At 45.5% G+C, this 19,270-nt stretch overlaps 2 protein-coding genes across 3 annotated transcripts in view; both read left to right on the forward strand.

The window, feature by feature from the left end:
* The window catches only part of cass4 (Cas scaffold protein family member 4), a 26,044-nt gene extending 15,692 nt beyond the window's left edge, over positions 1–10,352 (forward strand). The window contains exons 2-7 of the mRNA XM_063216535.1: positions 2,016–2,459; positions 4,043–4,120; positions 4,514–4,627; positions 5,201–6,613; positions 6,841–6,924; positions 8,099–10,352. Coding sequence (XP_063072605.1) covers positions 2,016–2,459; positions 4,043–4,120; positions 4,514–4,627; positions 5,201–6,613; positions 6,841–6,924; positions 8,099–8,674 — 2,709 coding nt within the window. The 3' untranslated portion in view covers positions 8,675–10,352. The remainder of the gene's footprint in view (positions 1–2,015; positions 2,460–4,042; positions 4,121–4,513; positions 4,628–5,200; positions 6,614–6,840; positions 6,925–8,098) is intronic.
* Positions 10,353–11,286: 934 nt separating this feature from the next.
* The window catches only part of LOC134462651 (constitutive coactivator of PPAR-gamma-like protein 1 homolog), a 44,921-nt gene continuing 36,937 nt past the window's right edge, over positions 11,287–19,270 (forward strand). For both annotated transcript variants that reach the window (XM_063215775.1, XM_063215776.1), the window contains exons 1-5: positions 11,287–13,357; positions 15,724–15,970; positions 16,378–16,460; positions 17,675–17,803; positions 19,152–19,245. In XM_063215775.1, the coding sequence (XP_063071845.1) occupies positions 12,884–13,357; positions 15,724–15,970; positions 16,378–16,460; positions 17,675–17,803; positions 19,152–19,245 (1,027 nt within the window). In that variant the 5' untranslated portion in view covers positions 11,287–12,883. The remainder of the gene's footprint in view (positions 13,358–15,723; positions 15,971–16,377; positions 16,461–17,674; positions 17,804–19,151; positions 19,246–19,270) is intronic.

Consider the following 19,270-nt stretch of genomic DNA (forward strand, 5'->3'; position numbering starts at 1 on the left):
ACTGTGCAGGAAATGGTCAAAACTATGCTGCTCATTGAAACCGGGCTGCTTTTCATGAAAGTTTACTAAGTAATAAACTAATATTTTCTAGTATGGCCCAAATACAGTCATGAGTGACAGGACAGTAAGTGTGTGTGTGTGTGTGTGTGTGTGTGTGTGTGTGTGTGTGTGTGTGTGTGTGTGTGTGTGTGTGTGTGTGTGTGTGTGTGTGTGTGTGTGTGTGTGTGTGTGTGTGTGTGTGTGTGTGTGTGTGTGTGTGTGTGTGTGTGTGTGTGTGTGTGTGTGTGTGTGTGTGAGAGAGAGAGAGAGAGAGAGAGAGGGAGAGAGAGTGAGTGTGTGTATACAGTATGTGTGTGTGTAAGTGTGTGTGAGAGAGAGAGAGAGAGAGAGAGAGAGAGAGAGAGTGAAAGAGAGAAAGAAAGAAAGAAAGAAAGAAAGAAAGAAAGAAAGAAAGAAAGAAAGAAAGAAAGAAAGAAAGAAAGAAAGAGAATTAAAGAGAAGGAAAGAGAGAGATGGACCAGGTCTAGAAAATGACCTCAGGCTGAACTTGAACCTTGGTCCCTATTACTACAGTAGGCATGTATACTGTCCACACATGGTCGCCTTGCACTAGCAAGCTGCACCACCGCAGCATCCTGTCTGACCACTGCTGCTGCTGCTGCTGGCCAGGCGTGAGAAACAAGGTCACAGCCTGCTTTCATGCTGCAGAGTGGTACAGTAGCAGTGCCTGGCCGTGGCCATGCTCTGGTCCATTATGCTCTCCCACACAAAGGAAGCCCTCTGTGCTCCAGCCCTCAGCCCTCAGCAGCCTGCCATGACACCACTACGGGCCGTATTCTCTCCTCTCAGAGAGTGAAGTGTAGTGTCTCCCCATCCAGGACCGCTGGTGCCTTTGGCTGGGCCCGGGACAAAGTCATCTGAAACCCCTACCGCCCCATACATATAATGTGATGGAGACTGCCCCCTCCCCTCTCTGGGCCTTGGACAATGGATCGCTTTGCCACACACACTTTTTTCTTCTCTTTCTCTCTCTCTCTCTCTCTCTCTCTCTCTCTCTCTCTCTCTCTCTCTCTTTCTCTCTCTCTCTCTCACACACACACACACACACACACACACACACACACACACACACACACACACACACACACACACACACACACACACACACACACACACACACACACACACACACACACACACACACACACACACACACACACACACACTATCAGCCTCCCTGCTCCTCTCTTCTACAGCAGCTGACTGGTCTGGTCGGGACTGGAGCAGAATTGGCTCCCAGATCCAATGGATCCTCCATGTTTGTTAAGAGAGATTCACTCCCCACTCCTTTTGCTACTCATTGGAGAGAGCTTCTGCACATTCTTGACTGTCATTATAGTCTGACATGGAGTTTGGTACTTTTGTATTTTTTGAGCATTTTAATCATTGTTGACAGGAGAGTGTTTTGGGGATGGGAGTGAGGGTTGGGGAGCTGTAAGGAGAGAGAGAGAGAGGTGGGACACCGGAATTGAACCCGTGTCTCTGAGTTGGTGATATGGCACCTTAGCCCATACACTGAGCCATGGTGCCCCCTCTATTGTATTCCTAACACTATCTGTGGGGTGAAGTACATGGTATTGAGATTTTAATACTTTGGGAATATGTTTGAGTATTGTTGCCCAGCAACGTCACTAACAAAAATATGGTGTGTGTACGCGCACGTGTGTATGTGTGTGTCCAGTCTAGTAGAGGTGGCAGATGATACATTCAGCTCTCTGGAAGAGGCACGGTGAAGTCATAGATGTAGAAATCTTGAAATGCGGGCATGAGATGTCTTAGAGATGCCATTAATGACACATTCCAAAAATGCGTTGCCTGTTGTTGCGTTGTCAGGTCAAGATTTGTCATTCATCTTTAGGGCGATTGACAGCTATGGCTGTACCAGCTGTGCAATCTGTGTCAGCTTCCCTGGTAATCTTTCATCATGATTGTCATTGTTTTGTTTTCTTCCACAGAACACGGTTCTTGCCAAAGCTCTCTACGACAACACGGCGGAATGCTCCGATGAGCTGGCCTTCCGGAAGGGTGACATCCTGACGGTGATGGAGCAGAACGTGCCGGGCAGCGTGGGATGGTGGAACTGCTCCCTCCACGGCCGCCAGGGCCTGGCCCCAGCCAACCGGCTCCTCCTGCTCACCCCATCCCAGGTGGAGGCCCTCTACCCAGACAAGCCGTGCGCCGGCTCCGCATCGGGCTCCTCCCCGGGCAGGTCGATGGCGGTCACCCAGAATATCTACCAGATCCCCACGGTGCCCAGACAGCAGTGCAGCCCCAGCCCGGCGTACGAGTGCATGGAGCGCATCTATGAGGTGCCCTCCTCAGCCTCCTCCTCCTCCTCCTGCATCCCCTCTGCTACTCTGCCTGCCCGCTGGAGCCCTGTGCCTGGGACACCCTCCAAGGTAAGGGCTTTTGTAAGGTGCATTGTCACATTGCATACAAGCCGAGCAGAGCCGAGCCGTACTGACCACAGCCCTGCAAAATCTAGTTCATCATCAGAATGGAAAGTAGGTCTGTGTGCTCTAAATACCAGGCCATCCACCAGGTGCTGTCCTCCACCCTCACGTGGAATAAGCTCTTGACTCTTTCCATTTTGACCCCTGAACTTTGGATTTCAATGGTTTAATTGTCTTTAAATGCTTTAAATGCTTTAAATGCATTCCCTTACGAATTCCAAATTACTAACTTTCTTTCTGATTCTAAATATTTAATGTTTTCTTTCTTTATTTCACGTTTTCCTTATTCCTTTATTTTTCTCTGTTTCATTTGTTTTTACACTTTTATTTTTTTTGTGAGGAACATTGAACTGCATCTGTGTATGAAATGCGCTATACAAATGCCTTGACTCGGCAGCAGGGGCTGCTGGAAGGAGAGGGGGAAGGGAGGGGATGAGAGGGGAAGGGTAGGGTGCTGCGTCTTAAAACGCTGCTCTCGGAAGCCCCCGCTGGCCGAAAGCACAAACAGATGGGGGGCTCCAGGGGCCTCTCTCTCTCTCTTTCTCTTTCTCTCTATCTCTCTCTCTCTCTTCTTTCTTTCTCTCTCCTCTTTCTGCGAAGACAGGCATGCTGCGCAGCAGGTTTTTTACGAGCCAGTAAAAGAGGAGAGCTGAGGCAGATTTCAGACACCGTGCTAACAGCAACCAGTCACCCGGGACTACCGAGGACCCTGGAGAGAGAGAGAGATAGAGAGAGAGAGAGAGAGAGAGAGAGAGAGAGAGAGAGAGAGAGAGAGAGAGAGAGAGAGAGAGAGAGAGAGAGATAGAGAGAGAGAGCGGCAGAGAGAGAGGTTGAGAGAGAGAGAGAGAGCGGCAGAGAGAGAGGTTGAGAGAGAGGGGTTGTGCTGTGTTGTGCTGTGTGGAGTGGTTAAGGTTGCTGGTGGGTTTGGGGAGGACGCAGGGGTGCTGTTTCCCACATGCTCATGTTGGCCATTTCCCTTGGTGCTCCAGGGAAAGAGCTGTTTTCCTTTACAGTAGCCATCCACCAGCACAAACACACCGGGCATGGTTTTGGTTAAAGGCCTGGGCTCTAATTGGCAAAGAGGCAGGCATTTGTGAGGCGTCTGTTCAGAGGCGGAAGAACTATACATGGCCCCCCCGGGCAAAGCACTGATTGGGCCCTCCATGCAGCCTGCCAAAGTCATAAGAGGGCTCCCGCAACCAATATGGGGCCCAGGGGCAAATGCCCTGCTCGCCCCTCCTATAGCTCCTCCCCTGTGTCTGTGGCACTGAGGGCATCCTGGAGTCGTTATCCCTGCATTAAGCAAAAGCAAAAGGTACACAGTAAAAAAAATGCAGAGTTAATTCAACACTTAAAGAGTACTCTGGGAGCAAATATACCCCAGAAGATGTTAAATTGGCACTCTTAAGTGTTGAGTTAATACTGCATTTAATACTTAGGCCTGGCAGTTGCTTGTCTTGTTTGGTTGGCTAAACAACTGTGTTTCAGGTACTAATAACTGTGTTCTTTGGTTGTTTGTTTGTGCACAGGACAGAAGCGCTGCACCAAGTCCCACAGCGGATGTCTATGATGTCCCAAGCCTAGTGCGCAAAGCGTCTCTTTGCACTGTAAGTTATTTGATGTAACTACTAAAAGAATTCCCTGAAACATGATATCAGATTATATAACAATAGACTATGTCTGTTGTATCACAGTCACAGCAGTTGTAATGGCATTTGCCATGATCAGATATGACGGCATTATTATGATGTTATATGTCAGTTGACCATAAGAAGTCAGGTTTATTGCATGGCTAAGTGCATCAAACATGGCAATAAAAAGTAGAAGAGGTAATCAACAGCACATCAGGCTATTTTAATGTATTCATTCATTCATTCATTCATTCATTCATTCATTCATTCATTCATTCATTCATTCATTCATTCATTCATTCATTCATTCATTTATTCATTCATCAGATGTTTCTCACTTCTTACTTTTTATCTGCTGTTTAATTTCAGATGCAGGCTCCAAGGCCACTGATTCGTAAATCGTCCCTGGCGTCCATGTCCGAGCTGGAGAAACGCTATGAGGTCATGGGATGCAAGCTGGCCAAGAGCTCTTGCCCAAATAATGTACGTATATGATGGTTACATCGTAATGGCGTAATGAGGCTGCGCAAGGTTTTACTAACACTCGTGACAAACTGCGATTATTAGGAAGAGTGACTTCAGTGGATTGAATGTGCAAAGGGGAACTACTTCATCTGATAAGAACACATGATGGTGTTTGTAGAGCTATTTTTCTTTTGTAGCATGCAAACAATTTGCACACTTGTTGCACACTTGCTATACTTTGCAATGCACACAATCAAAGATGTTTACTTATACAAAAGTAGATAATACTTCAATAGCCACACTATTGGACTGAAAATACACATGATGTAAGTTGTGTGATTTTTTTTATCATGTCCTTATTTGTGAGAGGATCAGATCTTCCAAGATTAACCTTTAAGAGTGTACCGTCACACCGGTGTGACGGGAATGTTCGGGCAGTGAAAGTTCTATAGAATTCTGGGCGTCATTCAATAAAATATGGAATTGTAGAATCTTGCATTGTTATAGAACGCATTCTTTTTATAGAATGCTCAAAAACCCACACTCTTACATTGTAACTGATGTGTGTTTTGTTTCACTGTCTTTCTCCAGGTTTATGCAGTGCCGCCCTCCGTCTCCCCTGAGCCCAGTTACGACATCCCTGTGCCCTCCACTGCAGATCCCCAACACAGGCTGGCATGTGGCTACAGCACTCTGCCCAGTCCCAGGAAATCAGACTGGATCTACGACGTGCCCATGCCATCCGAGAAACCAGGTATCGAGAAACCAGGGTACAGCTATGGCACGATGCCAGCCAAAGGCCTGAGCGCCGCCAGTGCTGGGAAGCCATTTTATGACACTTTACCCGCCCACGTTTGGTCTCCCAGGACTAGCCTCGGTGCAGACATGTCCAACTACGACATCCCCAAGCCCAGTCCTAACGCCCAGCAGAGACTGGCAGGTAGCAGCGGCACGACAGGCATCTATGACATCCCCCCCGGACAAAAGCAACCAGAGGTGCCCGATAGCACCTCCACAGCACCCCAAGACGCCTTGGTGTCTCGTAGCACTGCAGCTTCCCAGAAGTCGGCAAGCGACGTCAGCACGTCGACCAGAGGCCACGTGCCGCTTGAGTGCCGTGCCAGCTGCGGCCCCACGTACGACCACCCCCGAGGACGTCAGCCGCGCGGGCGCCTGGGCCTCATGTCCCTGCTGGAGGAGGACGGCTGTGGGGAGCAGCAGAGGCCCTGCGGAGGCCGCTCCCCCCGCTCCTCCGTCACGGGCGGCAGCCAACGCATCAGTACGGCCTCCACCTCCTCCACGGTCTCCAGCTCCTCCACCAGCTCCTGCGACTCGCTGGTGCTGCTCAGCTCCTCGTCCCCGGAGCTGCTGCGCGAGGTGACGCTGCCCCAGGAGGAGGCGTGCCGGCGGCTGGTGGAGCTCCAGGGGGAGGTGTGCCAGGCCGTGCCCCGCCTCATGGTCTTCGTGAGCAGCCGCTGGAGGTGCCGTGCGCACCTGGAGGAGCACCTGGCCGCCATCCGCGCCGCCGCCGAGGACATCGGCGCGTCCACCACGCGCTTCCTCAACTTCGCGCTGGACGTGCGGGGCAACGCGCGGCGCCTGACGGACTCCAACCTGCAGGCGCGCCTGCTCAAGCAGCTCTCCATCGTGGAGGACTCGGGGCTCATTCTGCAGCAGACCGTGGACAGCCTGGAGAGGACAGGCTGGTCGCTGGACGCGCTGGCACAGGACCCGGGGCAGACGCACACTCCGGACCAGCTGGAGAGGTTCGTCATGGTGGCGCGCACGGTGCCCGAGGACATCAAGCGGCTGGTGTCCATACTGAACGCCAATGGGAAGCTTCTGTTTCGGCTGGCCGCACAGCAGAAGGAGCCCGAGCCAGAGTCGCCAAAGCAGAGCACACCGCCACCGCCACCACCGCCAGATCTGAAGAAAAGGGACGGGGCCAAGAGGGAGCAGGTGGCAGAGCCAGAGGAGGACGACAACGATTATGTGCAACTACACGTACGATAATCTGCCCATCTATTTAATTTAGTTTGTAAATATTCTTCACGTGAGAATCTGGAATTTAATAACTTTAATAAGAACTTTAATAACTAATAAATAGCTAATTGGTTTTATCCCTAAATAGAATATGAATGGGATTATTTGCGGTGAATATATTCAGGCTTTTTGAATTAGAACTGTGTTGGAAGACTGAAATGAGTGTAACATTTACCCTCCATTTGCAGACAAAGGAAGAAATTGAAGAGCAGCAAAGGAGCATCCAGGACAACAGAAGATCCAAGGAAAGCCCAAGCACTCCCAAAACTCAGGTAATTATTCTTCTCTCATTTGCAGAACATTTACTCTGCCTGATGAAGGTCTAAGGACCGAATGCTTGCAAGTCAAGTAAAGCGTCTTTGCACAAAAATAGACCTGAAGTGTGCGGATTGTCTTCNTTTCATACATAATTTTTTACTGAATCCTGCACCTTCTAAACAGATGAGCAGTGGCCCATCACAACTACAGAACATTTACAGAAAACTCATCGACGTTGCCTGACCGTGGGGCAATGGGTTGCTGCGCCGGCGACCCGGGTTTGATTCCGGCTTGGGCCATTTGCCGATTCCTCCCCCATCTCTCTCTCCCACTCGCTTCCTGTCACCATCTCCAACTGTCCTATCAAATCAAGGCAAAAAAGCCCTAAAAAAAGACTTGCAATTCTTCGGGACTAGTCATCATGACAGCAAGTTCAACTCATCACAAAATCCGACACTACGCACGACCTGTGTTACTTAATGCATCTGGCTGCATGACCAGTTAAAATTCATTGCACAACTCTGTCTCCATAGTTCTCATGCCTGTGTGTGTGAACATTTTGAGTAACTGGAGAACCATATGAACTCCTGCTCATTTCCTCCTTAATGATCACCCTTGACTGCCAGGGCTATAACTCAGGTCTCAGGCACACACACAAGAGTGAGTGCGGATATTAGGATCTAGCCCTAATTACAGGCAGCCCTATCCTGTTTTTATGCGCAACATCTAAGGCTTTCTCCAGGAGGGCAACATGTACTCAAACTCATCTTGTCATTCCTCTAAATCTTTTTACGGCAATTTCCCTGGGCCTCCCGGCCCCCTTCACTTCTCGTCAACCCTTCTCACCTAACACACAAAACACAAACTTCACTTCTCATTTTTTCTCGCTCCTCTTACTAACAGGCAGGGGTGTCCTCCATCTTGGAACTTCCAGAAAAGCAAACTAGGGACCACCCTAAGGCAGCCCCAAAGATTGAGCTGTCTTACCCAACACAAAACATAGACATCTTATTTTTTCTCGGTCTTCTTTACAGGGATGTCCTTCATGTCTGAACTTCCAGAAGGGTGAAAAGAGACCACCCTATTCCCCTGGGGTCCCCAAACAACCTTGAAGCGGCCCCTAAAGTCAGTGCCATCTTACCTAACACTAACCATGAACTTCTCTTTATTACTCTCTCCAATTTACAGGGAAGTCCTCCATCTTTGAACTCCCCGAAGGTGAGCGAAAAGGAACCTCCCTCGCCCCCTAAGGGCCCCAAGCCGACCCTCAAGCAGCCCCAGCAGAAGTCGGCTCTGTCGGAGCACTGCCGCCTGTACTTCGGCGCCCTGCAGCGAGCCATCAACGAGTTTGTGAGCAGCATCCTGGACGGCCAGCCACCCGAGACCTTCATCTCCCACAGCAAGCTGGTGATCATGGTGGGCCAGAGGCTGGTCAACGCGCTCTGCAACGAGGCCAACCAGGGCACCAACGCTGCCTCCACCCCTGGCACCACCACCACCACCACCACTTCCACCACCACCACAACAAACACTGCAAGCAGTGGCAACAGTAGTAGTGGCAGCGGCGGTGGTGGTGGCAGCAGTAGCAGGAGTGACCTGCTGCACAGGAGCAATCACCTGTGTGCCCTCCTGAAGCAGCTGGCCGTGGCCACCAAGAAGGCCGCACTGCACTTCCCCGACCAGCTAGCGCTGCAGGAGGCCCAGAAGTTTGCCAAGGAGTTGGCCCAACGGGCACAGCACTTCAGGCACTCGCTGGAGGTCTGATACCATGCTTGTATAGTATCAGTGCTTGAAGTGGGAAAAAAAGAGGTGCAGGAACCCTAATTGTCCGAAAATACCATCCAAAAAGAAGTGCAGGAGGGAACCCTGATTTTACGACAGTCTCATCATTAGCAAATGAGTACAACACGTTTTTGTAGGCATATTGCCAACATGCATTTTGAAAAACTTGTTTTGAACTTATAAAATATGGCGCACGAGAAGTTCTGCCGGAACGCTGATGATGAATATTATGAGGAAGGGGAACTGGGTTCCCCTGAGCTCCGCCCCACTTCAAGCACTGTATAGTATCATAGCCTAACCCATCACCATTGACCACCATACATACCTACATGGTATAATGATGATGGACAGCACCGTGACACTTTGAAGTACACTGAAAACAATGCGTTATAGATACATTTTTGTACAAAGGTTATTGGTTGACATATTTGTTTTTACACCATGACGCAATAGATGTGCGATGAAAAATACATTTGATATGTTGGTGGTGCACAATTGCAACTGTCTTCAAACTTTTTTGTATCTTTTCAGTGTACGGATCAACTCAACTTGCGTTAGTAGAACTGAATTTGTCTATTTTCAGCCCTCATTTGAACAGTAGCTAGCACTGAAGCAGACATACGGCTAAGTGAGGAGCATGCAGGGCATCATGCTGAGTTTCATACAGGCCAACTGTCATTTGTTTATGAGTCCCAATAGACTGACAGCTGTTGCTCCTTAGTTTGCATGTCCAGGACATGAGAGAAGTGTGCCGGTTTTGGTCAATAGACTGATTATCCATATCTGTTGAATAATATACTTTTTAAAAAATGTTGTGGAATATGGAGTGTTTAAATGGTCTATAAACTAATTTCACCCAGTGTGCGAAGAGATTGAAAAAGTCCCAATAGTTTTTAATGGAACTAATATTATTATTAATATTAACTTGTAAGAAGTATAATATGAAGCCTTAATATTTTTTTACTTCATCATAGCTTTTATTTGGTTACTGTTAACAGGAATAACAAAATTCGAAGATAACGAAGATTCAGTTGCTGCCCTTATTTCACTGTAATAGAATGGTTTCCAATTGCATATAGAGACATTCCATCCAAATTTTAATCAGTAGGCTATCAAAGTGTCTATTTTAGGGAAAACTGTTTTTCTCAACACTGTCATCATGTCAATAAACGATAACCGTGATGTGAGGGGAAAAAAACCCTAAAGAGCAATAAATACACACAGATTGCCTAACAGAGTTTATGAGAAGCCTAGCTTATCTGGCAGTCACTTCTCTGACATTTCCTTCCTATAGTATCAGTGAAGGCCCTCAACAAATTTTTGCACTTTTGTTTTTGAGCTACATCTTGAGGAAAATTTAGGAACAATGTGCCCATACTGTTGAAAAATGCTAGTTTGATTTGTTTTGTATTGATGAAGGTGTGGTGTATATGTTTGAAGAGGTGAGCTTGTGTGGCTTATTTTATATGTATAATGTGTACATATTCATATACGGTTGGGCTATCTCTTTCATGGAGAGGCATAGGTATCTTATTCATTATCAATATACGTAAAGCATACTTACTTTATTCGTCCTTTCGTATTGTTTATTTAGTTTATTGTGTTTGCTCTTTTTGTCCTTCATTTTGTCTTTCTTACATCCTACTGTAACATTTTTAATAAAAGCTTCAATTATGGAAATACCGGGACATGTAATGTGCATATTTTGCAACACTGCAAGGTGACTGTATGAGGAGATTGGCATTTTTTTTTCAAGTCAAGTCGGCTTGATTGTCAATTTCTTTACATGCACTGGTCCTACAAAGAATTGAAATTACGTTTCTTACTCTCCCATTGCAGACATACTTTAGGTATAGATAGACAGCACATATACAGTAAACCTAGAGCACTCATACAATACACATACAGACATTTACAGTGCAAGACAGGACAAACAGAAGACATACAGAGAACATACTGTATATAAAAAGAAGGATTGGTGCACAATTTTAATAGTATCCTAGTGACAATTCTGACATAGTGATATTGTGAAATATAAATGAATAATACAGTAAGAGTAGTGCATTTATTTACGTGGAAGTAACTTAGTATTTGCACATAGAAATAAAAAACACAGTTTGAATCAGAGCTAAGTGTGTTGTGTGTATAGGCCTATTTACATTTTGATTGGTAACTAGTTTTCCGGTACAATCATTCAAGTATAACAGGCAAGATGCAGTTGTGTGTGTGTGTGTGTGTGTGTGTGTGTGTGTGTGTGTGTGTGTGTGTGTGTGTGTGTGTGTGTGTGTGTGTGTGTGTGTGTGTGTGTGTGTGTGTGTGTGTGTGTATGTGTGTGTGTGTGTGTGTGTGTGTGTGTGTGTGTGTGTGTGTGTGTGTGTGTGTGTGTGTGTGTGTGTACAGGTATGTGTGTGTGTGTGTGTGTTTGAGAAGTGCAGTCATGCAATACTGTACAATAGAATACAATACAATATTTCATGATATATGCATAACATATAATAATAATAATAATAATAATAATAATAATAATAATAATAATAATAATAATAATAATAATGAAGAATTCAAATTCAGATAATTTACTGGATTTATTTTTTGTACAACCAAAACATTCACAACTGAAGTTTCATGAAAAATAATTGATAAATTGTATTTAGATTCATCATAGTAAACAGGGCTATGTTTGATGTGACTACTTCCATCTTCAAATAGCCTAATTAAGTTTCTAAAAGTCATAATAGGCCTGGGTGGCACTACTTCAGAATCAGGGGTGGGGAACCATTTTTGTTCAAGGGCCACTTTATGAAGTCCTCCAAGGGCCGTACTAAAACCAACCAGGATCTCCTCCTGCACTTTAGGCCTATATTGAAGGTGGGAACCTTTACAACACCCACCTTCACTAGGTCCCCTGAAAATATAACCTAATTGTATTGCAAATGTATAGCAAATTGTATTGCAAATGTAATTTTATGTGAAACTGCAGGACATTCAAATATGTCAGGGCCGAGTAAGATGGCCTCAGGGGCCGTAAATGGCCCTCGAACCTCCCCACCCTACACTACTTGGAAACACCATGCAGGCGGCTCTCTGTCTAAAGTAGGAGGCTGGCGCCCTCTTTTGTTGCAAGTTCGAAAATGCTCTTGATAGTGGCGTTAGAAATTAGTTGGCCTGCTGAGATAGGCCAGGGCGGCTGGCCTTGAAAATGAATGAATGAATGAATGAATGAATGAATGAATGACCGGTATAGCCTATTGTAAGCCATTACTTCTGATAGGCCCTTAGCATTAGGCCTATCCTACCACCACAGTCCTAGGTGCAGCTCCAAGACGCTCCAACCTGACTGAAAATATACCACCACAGTCCTAGGTGCAGCTCCAAGACGGTCCAACCTGACTGAAAATATAGGGCAACATAGTAGGCTAAATGATAAAAAAAAACCATGAAATGATTAATAGTAAATGGGCAAAATGAGTTGTACAACCTACAAAAGGTGTAATTTCCATTGATGGTATAATATAACTCAATGGTAATTTCAGACATTCTCAATGGTAATTTCAGATAGGCCTAGGCCTGCTGAAGCATTTTTGTATAGTTTTGCAGGTTAGTCTCTTGCCTCTGATGTATAGGGGCTATTCTAAGCTGCTACCATCTTGTCTTATGAGGTTTCATAATTGACTAATGCCAGCATGCTCTTGTTTTTTTGCAGAGACTTGACAGATTTTCAATTTCTTATGCATCTCGATTTTTACACCATGTACGTGGTGAAATTACTCACAGTGAAATAAATGGCATGTCTCGCACATTCAATTTAATACAAGCAACAGTTCTAACTGCGCCCACTGTTTTCCTCAGACTCCTCCTTTCCTGTGCACGGTACGTGCCCTGCGTCACTGGGTTTCTTTTCTGTACACCACCAGACACATCCAGAGACCAGGGATATGGCTCCGTAGAACTGCACATGGCGTACAGAAGCCATGAACCAAAAAAGAACTCACCAAAAACAATAAATGCATCCGCCGCAACCTGATTTGATTCATTTCGGATTCCACTATTCCAAAAACCAACAGTAATTTCCAGTTTTTATCTTTCTTTTTTGCAGTGTCAGGGGAAGCTGTTTGCAACTCTCCATATTTTACCAGCTACTTTACCCGTTTAGTAACCGGTCCGTTTGATTTATTTTCTTGTCCAAACATCATGGGTGTGCAAGGTTTCCAAGAGTATATTGAAAAGCACTGCCCGAATGCTGTCGTACCGGTGGAACTCCAGAAGCTTGCTCGGGGTAGCTTGGTCGGAGGCGGCAGGCAGAGACCGCCTCAAAGTCCGCTCAGGCTTCTAGTTGATGCCGAGAATTGCCTCCACCGGCTTTACGGTGGCTTCTACACCGACTGGGTGAGTGGAGGCCAATGGAACCACATGCTTGGCTACTTGGCTGCCCTTGCCAAGGCCTGCTTTAACGGGAACATAGAGCTCTTGGTGTGTTTCAATGGCGCCCTGGAGAAAGGCCGTCTTCACGAATGGGTCAAGCGACAGGTGAACGAGAGACAGACAGCACAGCAGATAATCAGTCACGTCCAGAATAAAGGCACCCCACCACCAAAGGTTTGGTTCCTGCCTCCAGTATGCATGGCCCACTGTATCCGACTGGCCCTCCTCAGGTTCCACATTGGGGTAAGTACTTGTCTAAATACTTTGCTGGGTTGATGCCCAGGGATGCAGGGTGCTCTCCTCAAAATATCCATGCTGCTAGCTTAGCCAAGTAGGTAGGCTACGATTGAGTTGTCAGTTTATAGAAATTCCTGCTTAGCCAGCTATCGCTAAGTTTAATGGGCATGATGCAAGCAATAGCTTGAAAGCTAATTTAGCAGCAAGCTTGGCTACCCAATATAGCGGTAGCTGACAGCTCGAGACTGCTAGCGAGCTAGTTTATTTCACAGAGAAGCATGTCGGTGTTTAATGTCAGCTAATAAAATTGGTTATATTTTGCTGCTCATCAGTTGACACGCTTGCATATGCATACTACCCGATAACAGATTCACTAGATGTGTGTGAAAACACCCACTGACCAAGGTCAGTGGCGTGCTACCAAGCTAAATCTGATACTGTCAAACTTGATAGCTGACTAGTTAGCTCAACAACTTGTTAGTCGTGTAGCCTGTTGCAATAATGCAGCACCTCCATCCAAAGGCAGCAACCTATAGCTGTACCTCAGTCAAGAGAACACTGATTTTATTTATATATTGTCCTATGTATTTATTTTCCTTTTGTTCATGCATGAGACTTGCATATCAGTTTGTATCACACCGTATCTTTGTGACAAGATGCAGAAGGCTCAAAGCAAATTCTTGCTGCAAAATAGGTGTCTTAACCTGGTCAAGAGAAACTGAACTCCATATGGTGGTGTTTCAGAAATAAGTTTGCCTGAACTAAAGGCTGCATGGAAGTTCCCAGGCTAGAGATAAGTAGCCTAGTTTTAGACTACAATTCTGAGCGAATGTCAGTCTCACCAATGACTCCATGGGTGGATTGTAGAATGTAACTTCACCATAACATAAGAACTTTCTTGGAATAAGTGGGATAGGTGATGCTTGTTGACCATCACCATTATGGCAGGCCCAGTTCTCTTTAAATAAAAATGCTTGCAGAATGCCAGGTTGACAACTGAAATCTGAATGAGCTTGGTACACAAAATTGTGATAGCATTTCCGTGTGTGGTGGTCCCATAAAAATGTTCCAAAAAAGGAAGCATGAATGCATGAATCTGACCACTCAGTTGTACAGTTACAACCTCAGCTTTGAATATGCATGAGTTGACAGATTTCTACCATAGCACCAGGTGCTCAGTCTCCACAAAAGCAAAAGTATCCTATTACATAATTTCCATGAGCAGAATGTTGCCTCCGGCTCCACATACACACTGGAGCCGTTTTGTGGGGCAAACGTGTTTCCTTGGGTCTGCCCCCTCATAGCAGTTACTGTAAGCAGAAAAGGGTCACTGAGGAGTTCAGCACCGGCTTTTGGTTGGTCCACTTGTAGTCCCTCCTTACCCTGCCAGTTATAGGTTGTCAGGGGAAGGCAGTGTGTGTGAATCCAGGGGCGATGCGAGGGCTGCAATTGGTTCTTTGTAAGGGAGAGTCACGTCACCTCTGTTCTGATACTCTCATGCAGCCAGAAAGGCCAGCCCAAAGTTACTGTACAGAGAGGCCTTTCCTGAAATGGACGACCCACTAATGCGTAATAGGTCCGTCTAGTGGGAATCGAGGCAGAGTAGCATCTAACTGAGTCACTGCATGACTGTACCAAGCCATTAGGTTTAGATTTCTCTTCAGCCTTTAATGCAAGGCACTTTTGAGAGAGAAAACAACTATTTGAAATATGTAGCAAGCTGTTGATTTTAACTCACAGGTGAGTTTTTATGAGCTTGGGTGAGCATTTGCAAACCTGAAGATAAAGTGCCATTACACTGCGGGCAAGTTATAAAATAATTGCTGTTGGCTTCCTTCATATTAAATTGTCTTACATTTTGGTCTTATTTTCCAGTCATCCAACAGATAATTAATCCAACAATCCAACTGGGCAGTCTTGAGTGCGAGCTCCAGTATGTTTTGATTTTGCACTGTTCTAATTTAGATCCAATGTCTCACTAGATAAAAATAACCTGTTTGAAAGGCTCAGGTTTCGTGGATTATCTCTATAAAGCTGACCACGGTCCTACAGTTTTTTCTTTTTTAATACCCCGATTTTGTTCTGATGGAAAGCTAGGAACCATCTGCATGCGGTAATCAGCTGTAGTGATGGTGTTCAATGAGTTATGCTTGTTTGAGTGACAGATCTAAATCAAATCATTGTGATTTATTCCAATTGTTGACGCCATCACGTCTGAATCATCTATGATTAAACGTGTCATTTTATTTAGACGCGTTCATTCCATGCTGTAACTGAACCCCTCACCACCACCACCACCACTAACACCACCACCACCAACACCACCACCACCACCACACACCCAGCTTTGCTATGTGTGTGTCTCGTTGCAGGTTGTCCAGAGCATCGAGGACCATCATCAAGAAGTGATCGCCTTATGCAGAGAGAACGGCTTCCACGGCCTGGTGGCCTACGACTCCGACTATGCCCTCTGCAACATCCCCTACTACTTCAGTGCCCACGCCCTCAAGCTCAGCCGCAACGGCAAGAGCCTCACCACAAGCCAGTACCTGATGCACGAAGTTGCTAAGCAGCTCGATCTCAACCCCAACCGTTTTGTCATATTCGCATCGCTCTTAGGTAGGTTTTGCATTCTTTTTTTTTTGGGACCTGAATGATATTGCAGCAGTGATTTTCACTTTATTATTTTTAGTAGCGAGGGAAACTTGGTTGCACTTGCTTGTAAATGTCTTTGGAGATATATTTTTTATGTATTATGGATGTGGAGAGGCTCACAAAACACCCGGCAATGACCACAGGGAAGTTCTTATAAAGCATTTTCTACACAACCTAATGCATCAAGTGTTGTGTGGTTGGATATTATCATAATCATAAGGCAGCTGTTCTTTTCTCAAGCCTCATTCGGCAGCACTGACATCTGCATAAGTTAGCTCCCCTAATATGCTCTCTGTAGGCCGTGAGTACGTAATAATAATCCGAGTGGATGGGATGGGTCTCGTCTGGTCTCCGTTTTTTCCTCTTTCTAGGTAATCACATATTGCCTGATGAAGACTTGGCTGCCTTCCACTGGAATCTGCTCGGTCCAGAACACCCCTTGGCCTCACTCAAGGTAAATGTCCACTGCGTTTGTCTTCAGCCCTCCTGTATTAAATCGCATTAAACGACTGAATGGTGCGGCCAATGACCTCGTTTTTGCATATATACCTGGTCGTATGTAAAGGAGATGTAAATATTGTGCAACACGTAGTAGGGCTTGATCTCTCCAAGCAATACTGATGATACAGTGATGATGCTGTGTTGGTGACCTTATTTTTTTCTGGATTGATATGGGTATATATAGCTTAGGGCTGTGCGTGATGTGCGCGTTTACTGTACATGTGCATATGGATTACATGCGTAGGTTGTAATGAGAGGGCTGTTGTGTTCTATATCTGTGTGGTTGTTGTTAAATGTCTCTCTACTGCTCCCGTGGTACGGAGGAGAAGCAAGCCATGGCGACCAGTTTCCTTGACAACCACAGTAAAAATGAGGTCTGGCAGAGAACTCGGCACCGTGCAAAATCATCGTCTCTTGCTTCTCCCCATTGCCTTCAGAGAAAGCAAGCGTAATTAGTTTAAATGCACTGGGCAAGAACGATGGCATAATCTGTGACTACCTCTGCGCAGCCTCCCTTAAGTGCCTTTGTAGATGGAGTTGATTCCGTCGATGTAACAGTAGCAGCCATACAGTGAAGGGTGACTGTAGGCCTCCACCTCTAGTAATGAACTGAGCCAACTACGGCTGAGTTTGTGCTGTAATGGCATGACTTTGCGATCATTTATCCGCCCAGTAGTGCTGCCAGTCTCCGGCACTTCTCAAAATAAAACGTGTTTTTACTCTAGCAATGTTTGATTTATGATCAAGAATTCCATTTTTGTTAAGTGAAGATTACGTTTACTAGAAAATAGATTTTTATGTTAATGCTTTTTATGGCTTTGTCTGGTTCTATAGAAGGTATATGAGTGATCGATTTGTGTGCTTATGTCATGAAGGCACACCTACAGTATTGTGCATTATTTGTGCTGGTATATGAGGCATTGTCAGGTGTTCTATTGACATATTTGTTAGGGGTGTAAATAAAATCGAAATGTATCGATGCATCAAAGTATCGGCCGGCGATTTAATGGAATCGCATCGTATTGTGGGGCATTTTTAAGTATCGAAAATCTATGTATCTATGTATCTATGTATCTATCCATCTATCCATCTATCCATCTATCCATCTATCCATCTATCTATCTATCTATGACTGGTGTTGTGATTAATTTGTCTGCTGTGTCACAGGTACGTGCTCACCAGTTGGTGTTGCCGCCCTGTGACGTGGTCATCAGGGCCGTGGCAGATTACGTCCGCAACATGAAGGACGTTAACGACCTGGAGGCCATCTCAAAAGACATCTTCAAACACTCACAGGTAAGACGATGCTCATGGCCAGGGTGGCCAGATGGGACCAATGATTTCCAACCCAAAAACTGCTCAAAAACTGCCTGGAGGCACTAAATCCCACGTAATTTAAACAAAACTACATCTACAGGAAAAAAACACCCACCCAAAGACCTTTTTTTACCCACAGATGACGATTGTAAGCAGCCCAATTGCACAGGAAACCGCCCAATCTGGCAACACTGTTCATGGCAATCAGAATTGTTTGTAGTCACATGCAGCTTCTGTACAATGCTATACTAGTGTGGGGTGACTGGGTTCAGTAAGTCAGTTTTTCAAACCCCGACATTGTGGATGTGTGTGGAGTAGAGTAGGTTGGATGATGTATTGATCGTGTTTGGTGATTGTGATACAATGGAGGTCATTCATGATTAGCTTCTGGCACATTTAATCGGACATGACTTAAAGCTGATTTCATTGTTGACATGAAAGTCATGGACAATATTAGTGCTATGGCGATGGTTGGGTTAAATGACAAAGGAGCAAATGTAGTAGGTATGTAAGATATTTGTAATCTTTGGCCTTTGAAGCAGGCTTTATTCAACATACTCTGTAACAGTACCTCAGTGCAGAGAAAGAAACATAACAATCACTAGTATTACGGACTGGTATAATCTTTTGGCACATCACCCAGCCTTGAAGTGTAATAAATACTTTTTAATTGATTTTGATTGATTTTCTTATGTAGGATCCTGATGTTTGCGTTCAGATGGGTAATCTGATTTAAGAGAACAAACGTCTGCAATACAAACGTCTGCTATATTGTAATTACCACAACTCCTCAGCAGAGCAGATCAAGTCATTATTAAATTGACTTGGCAGACCTAATACGGTACATTAGATGTGCATTCCCTGAAGACCAAAGCGTTCACCTCTCACTGGCCGTTGGTAATTCCCCATAGACAGTTGTCCAGGTAACATTTTCTGTTTGTCATGTTTGTAGAATGCATGTGTTTTTCAAGGCACCTGAGCATGGTGGTGGTGATGCTTGGAGTTCCTTGTCTGTCAGTTAACCGTTACCAGGGCTCTTAATTAATCTTTTTCGTCACCAGCCAAAATGGCTAATAGATTTTAATCTTGCTAGCCAAGCACACACTGCTTAAGTGGCTAGTAAGTTGGTCTTGTCTACCACCCAAACATTTCACTAGCATTTGGCCGGTTGGCTGGTGTTAATATAAAGCCCTGACTCTCACACTTCTTCTGAAATAGCTATCCTCAGGACTTGGTTTGGTCTTATTTTGCAAAGCCAGAGCCATCTCCCCCCGCAAATACCACGGCAATCTCCATCTCCTTATTGTGGCTTCTTGATGTGTTTCAGTCCAGAACCGACGATAAGGTGATTCGATTCAAGAAGGCTGTGGAGTACTACTCGACTGCCAGCAAGCCTCCTCCCCACTTTCCCCCTTATTTAGGTAAGTAAGGATGGAATATATTACT

This window comes from Engraulis encrasicolus, chromosome 14 (genome assembly GCF_034702125.1).
Source record: "Engraulis encrasicolus isolate BLACKSEA-1 chromosome 14, IST_EnEncr_1.0, whole genome shotgun sequence".
Classification (NCBI taxonomy): Eukaryota; Metazoa; Chordata; class Actinopteri; order Clupeiformes; family Engraulidae; genus Engraulis; species Engraulis encrasicolus.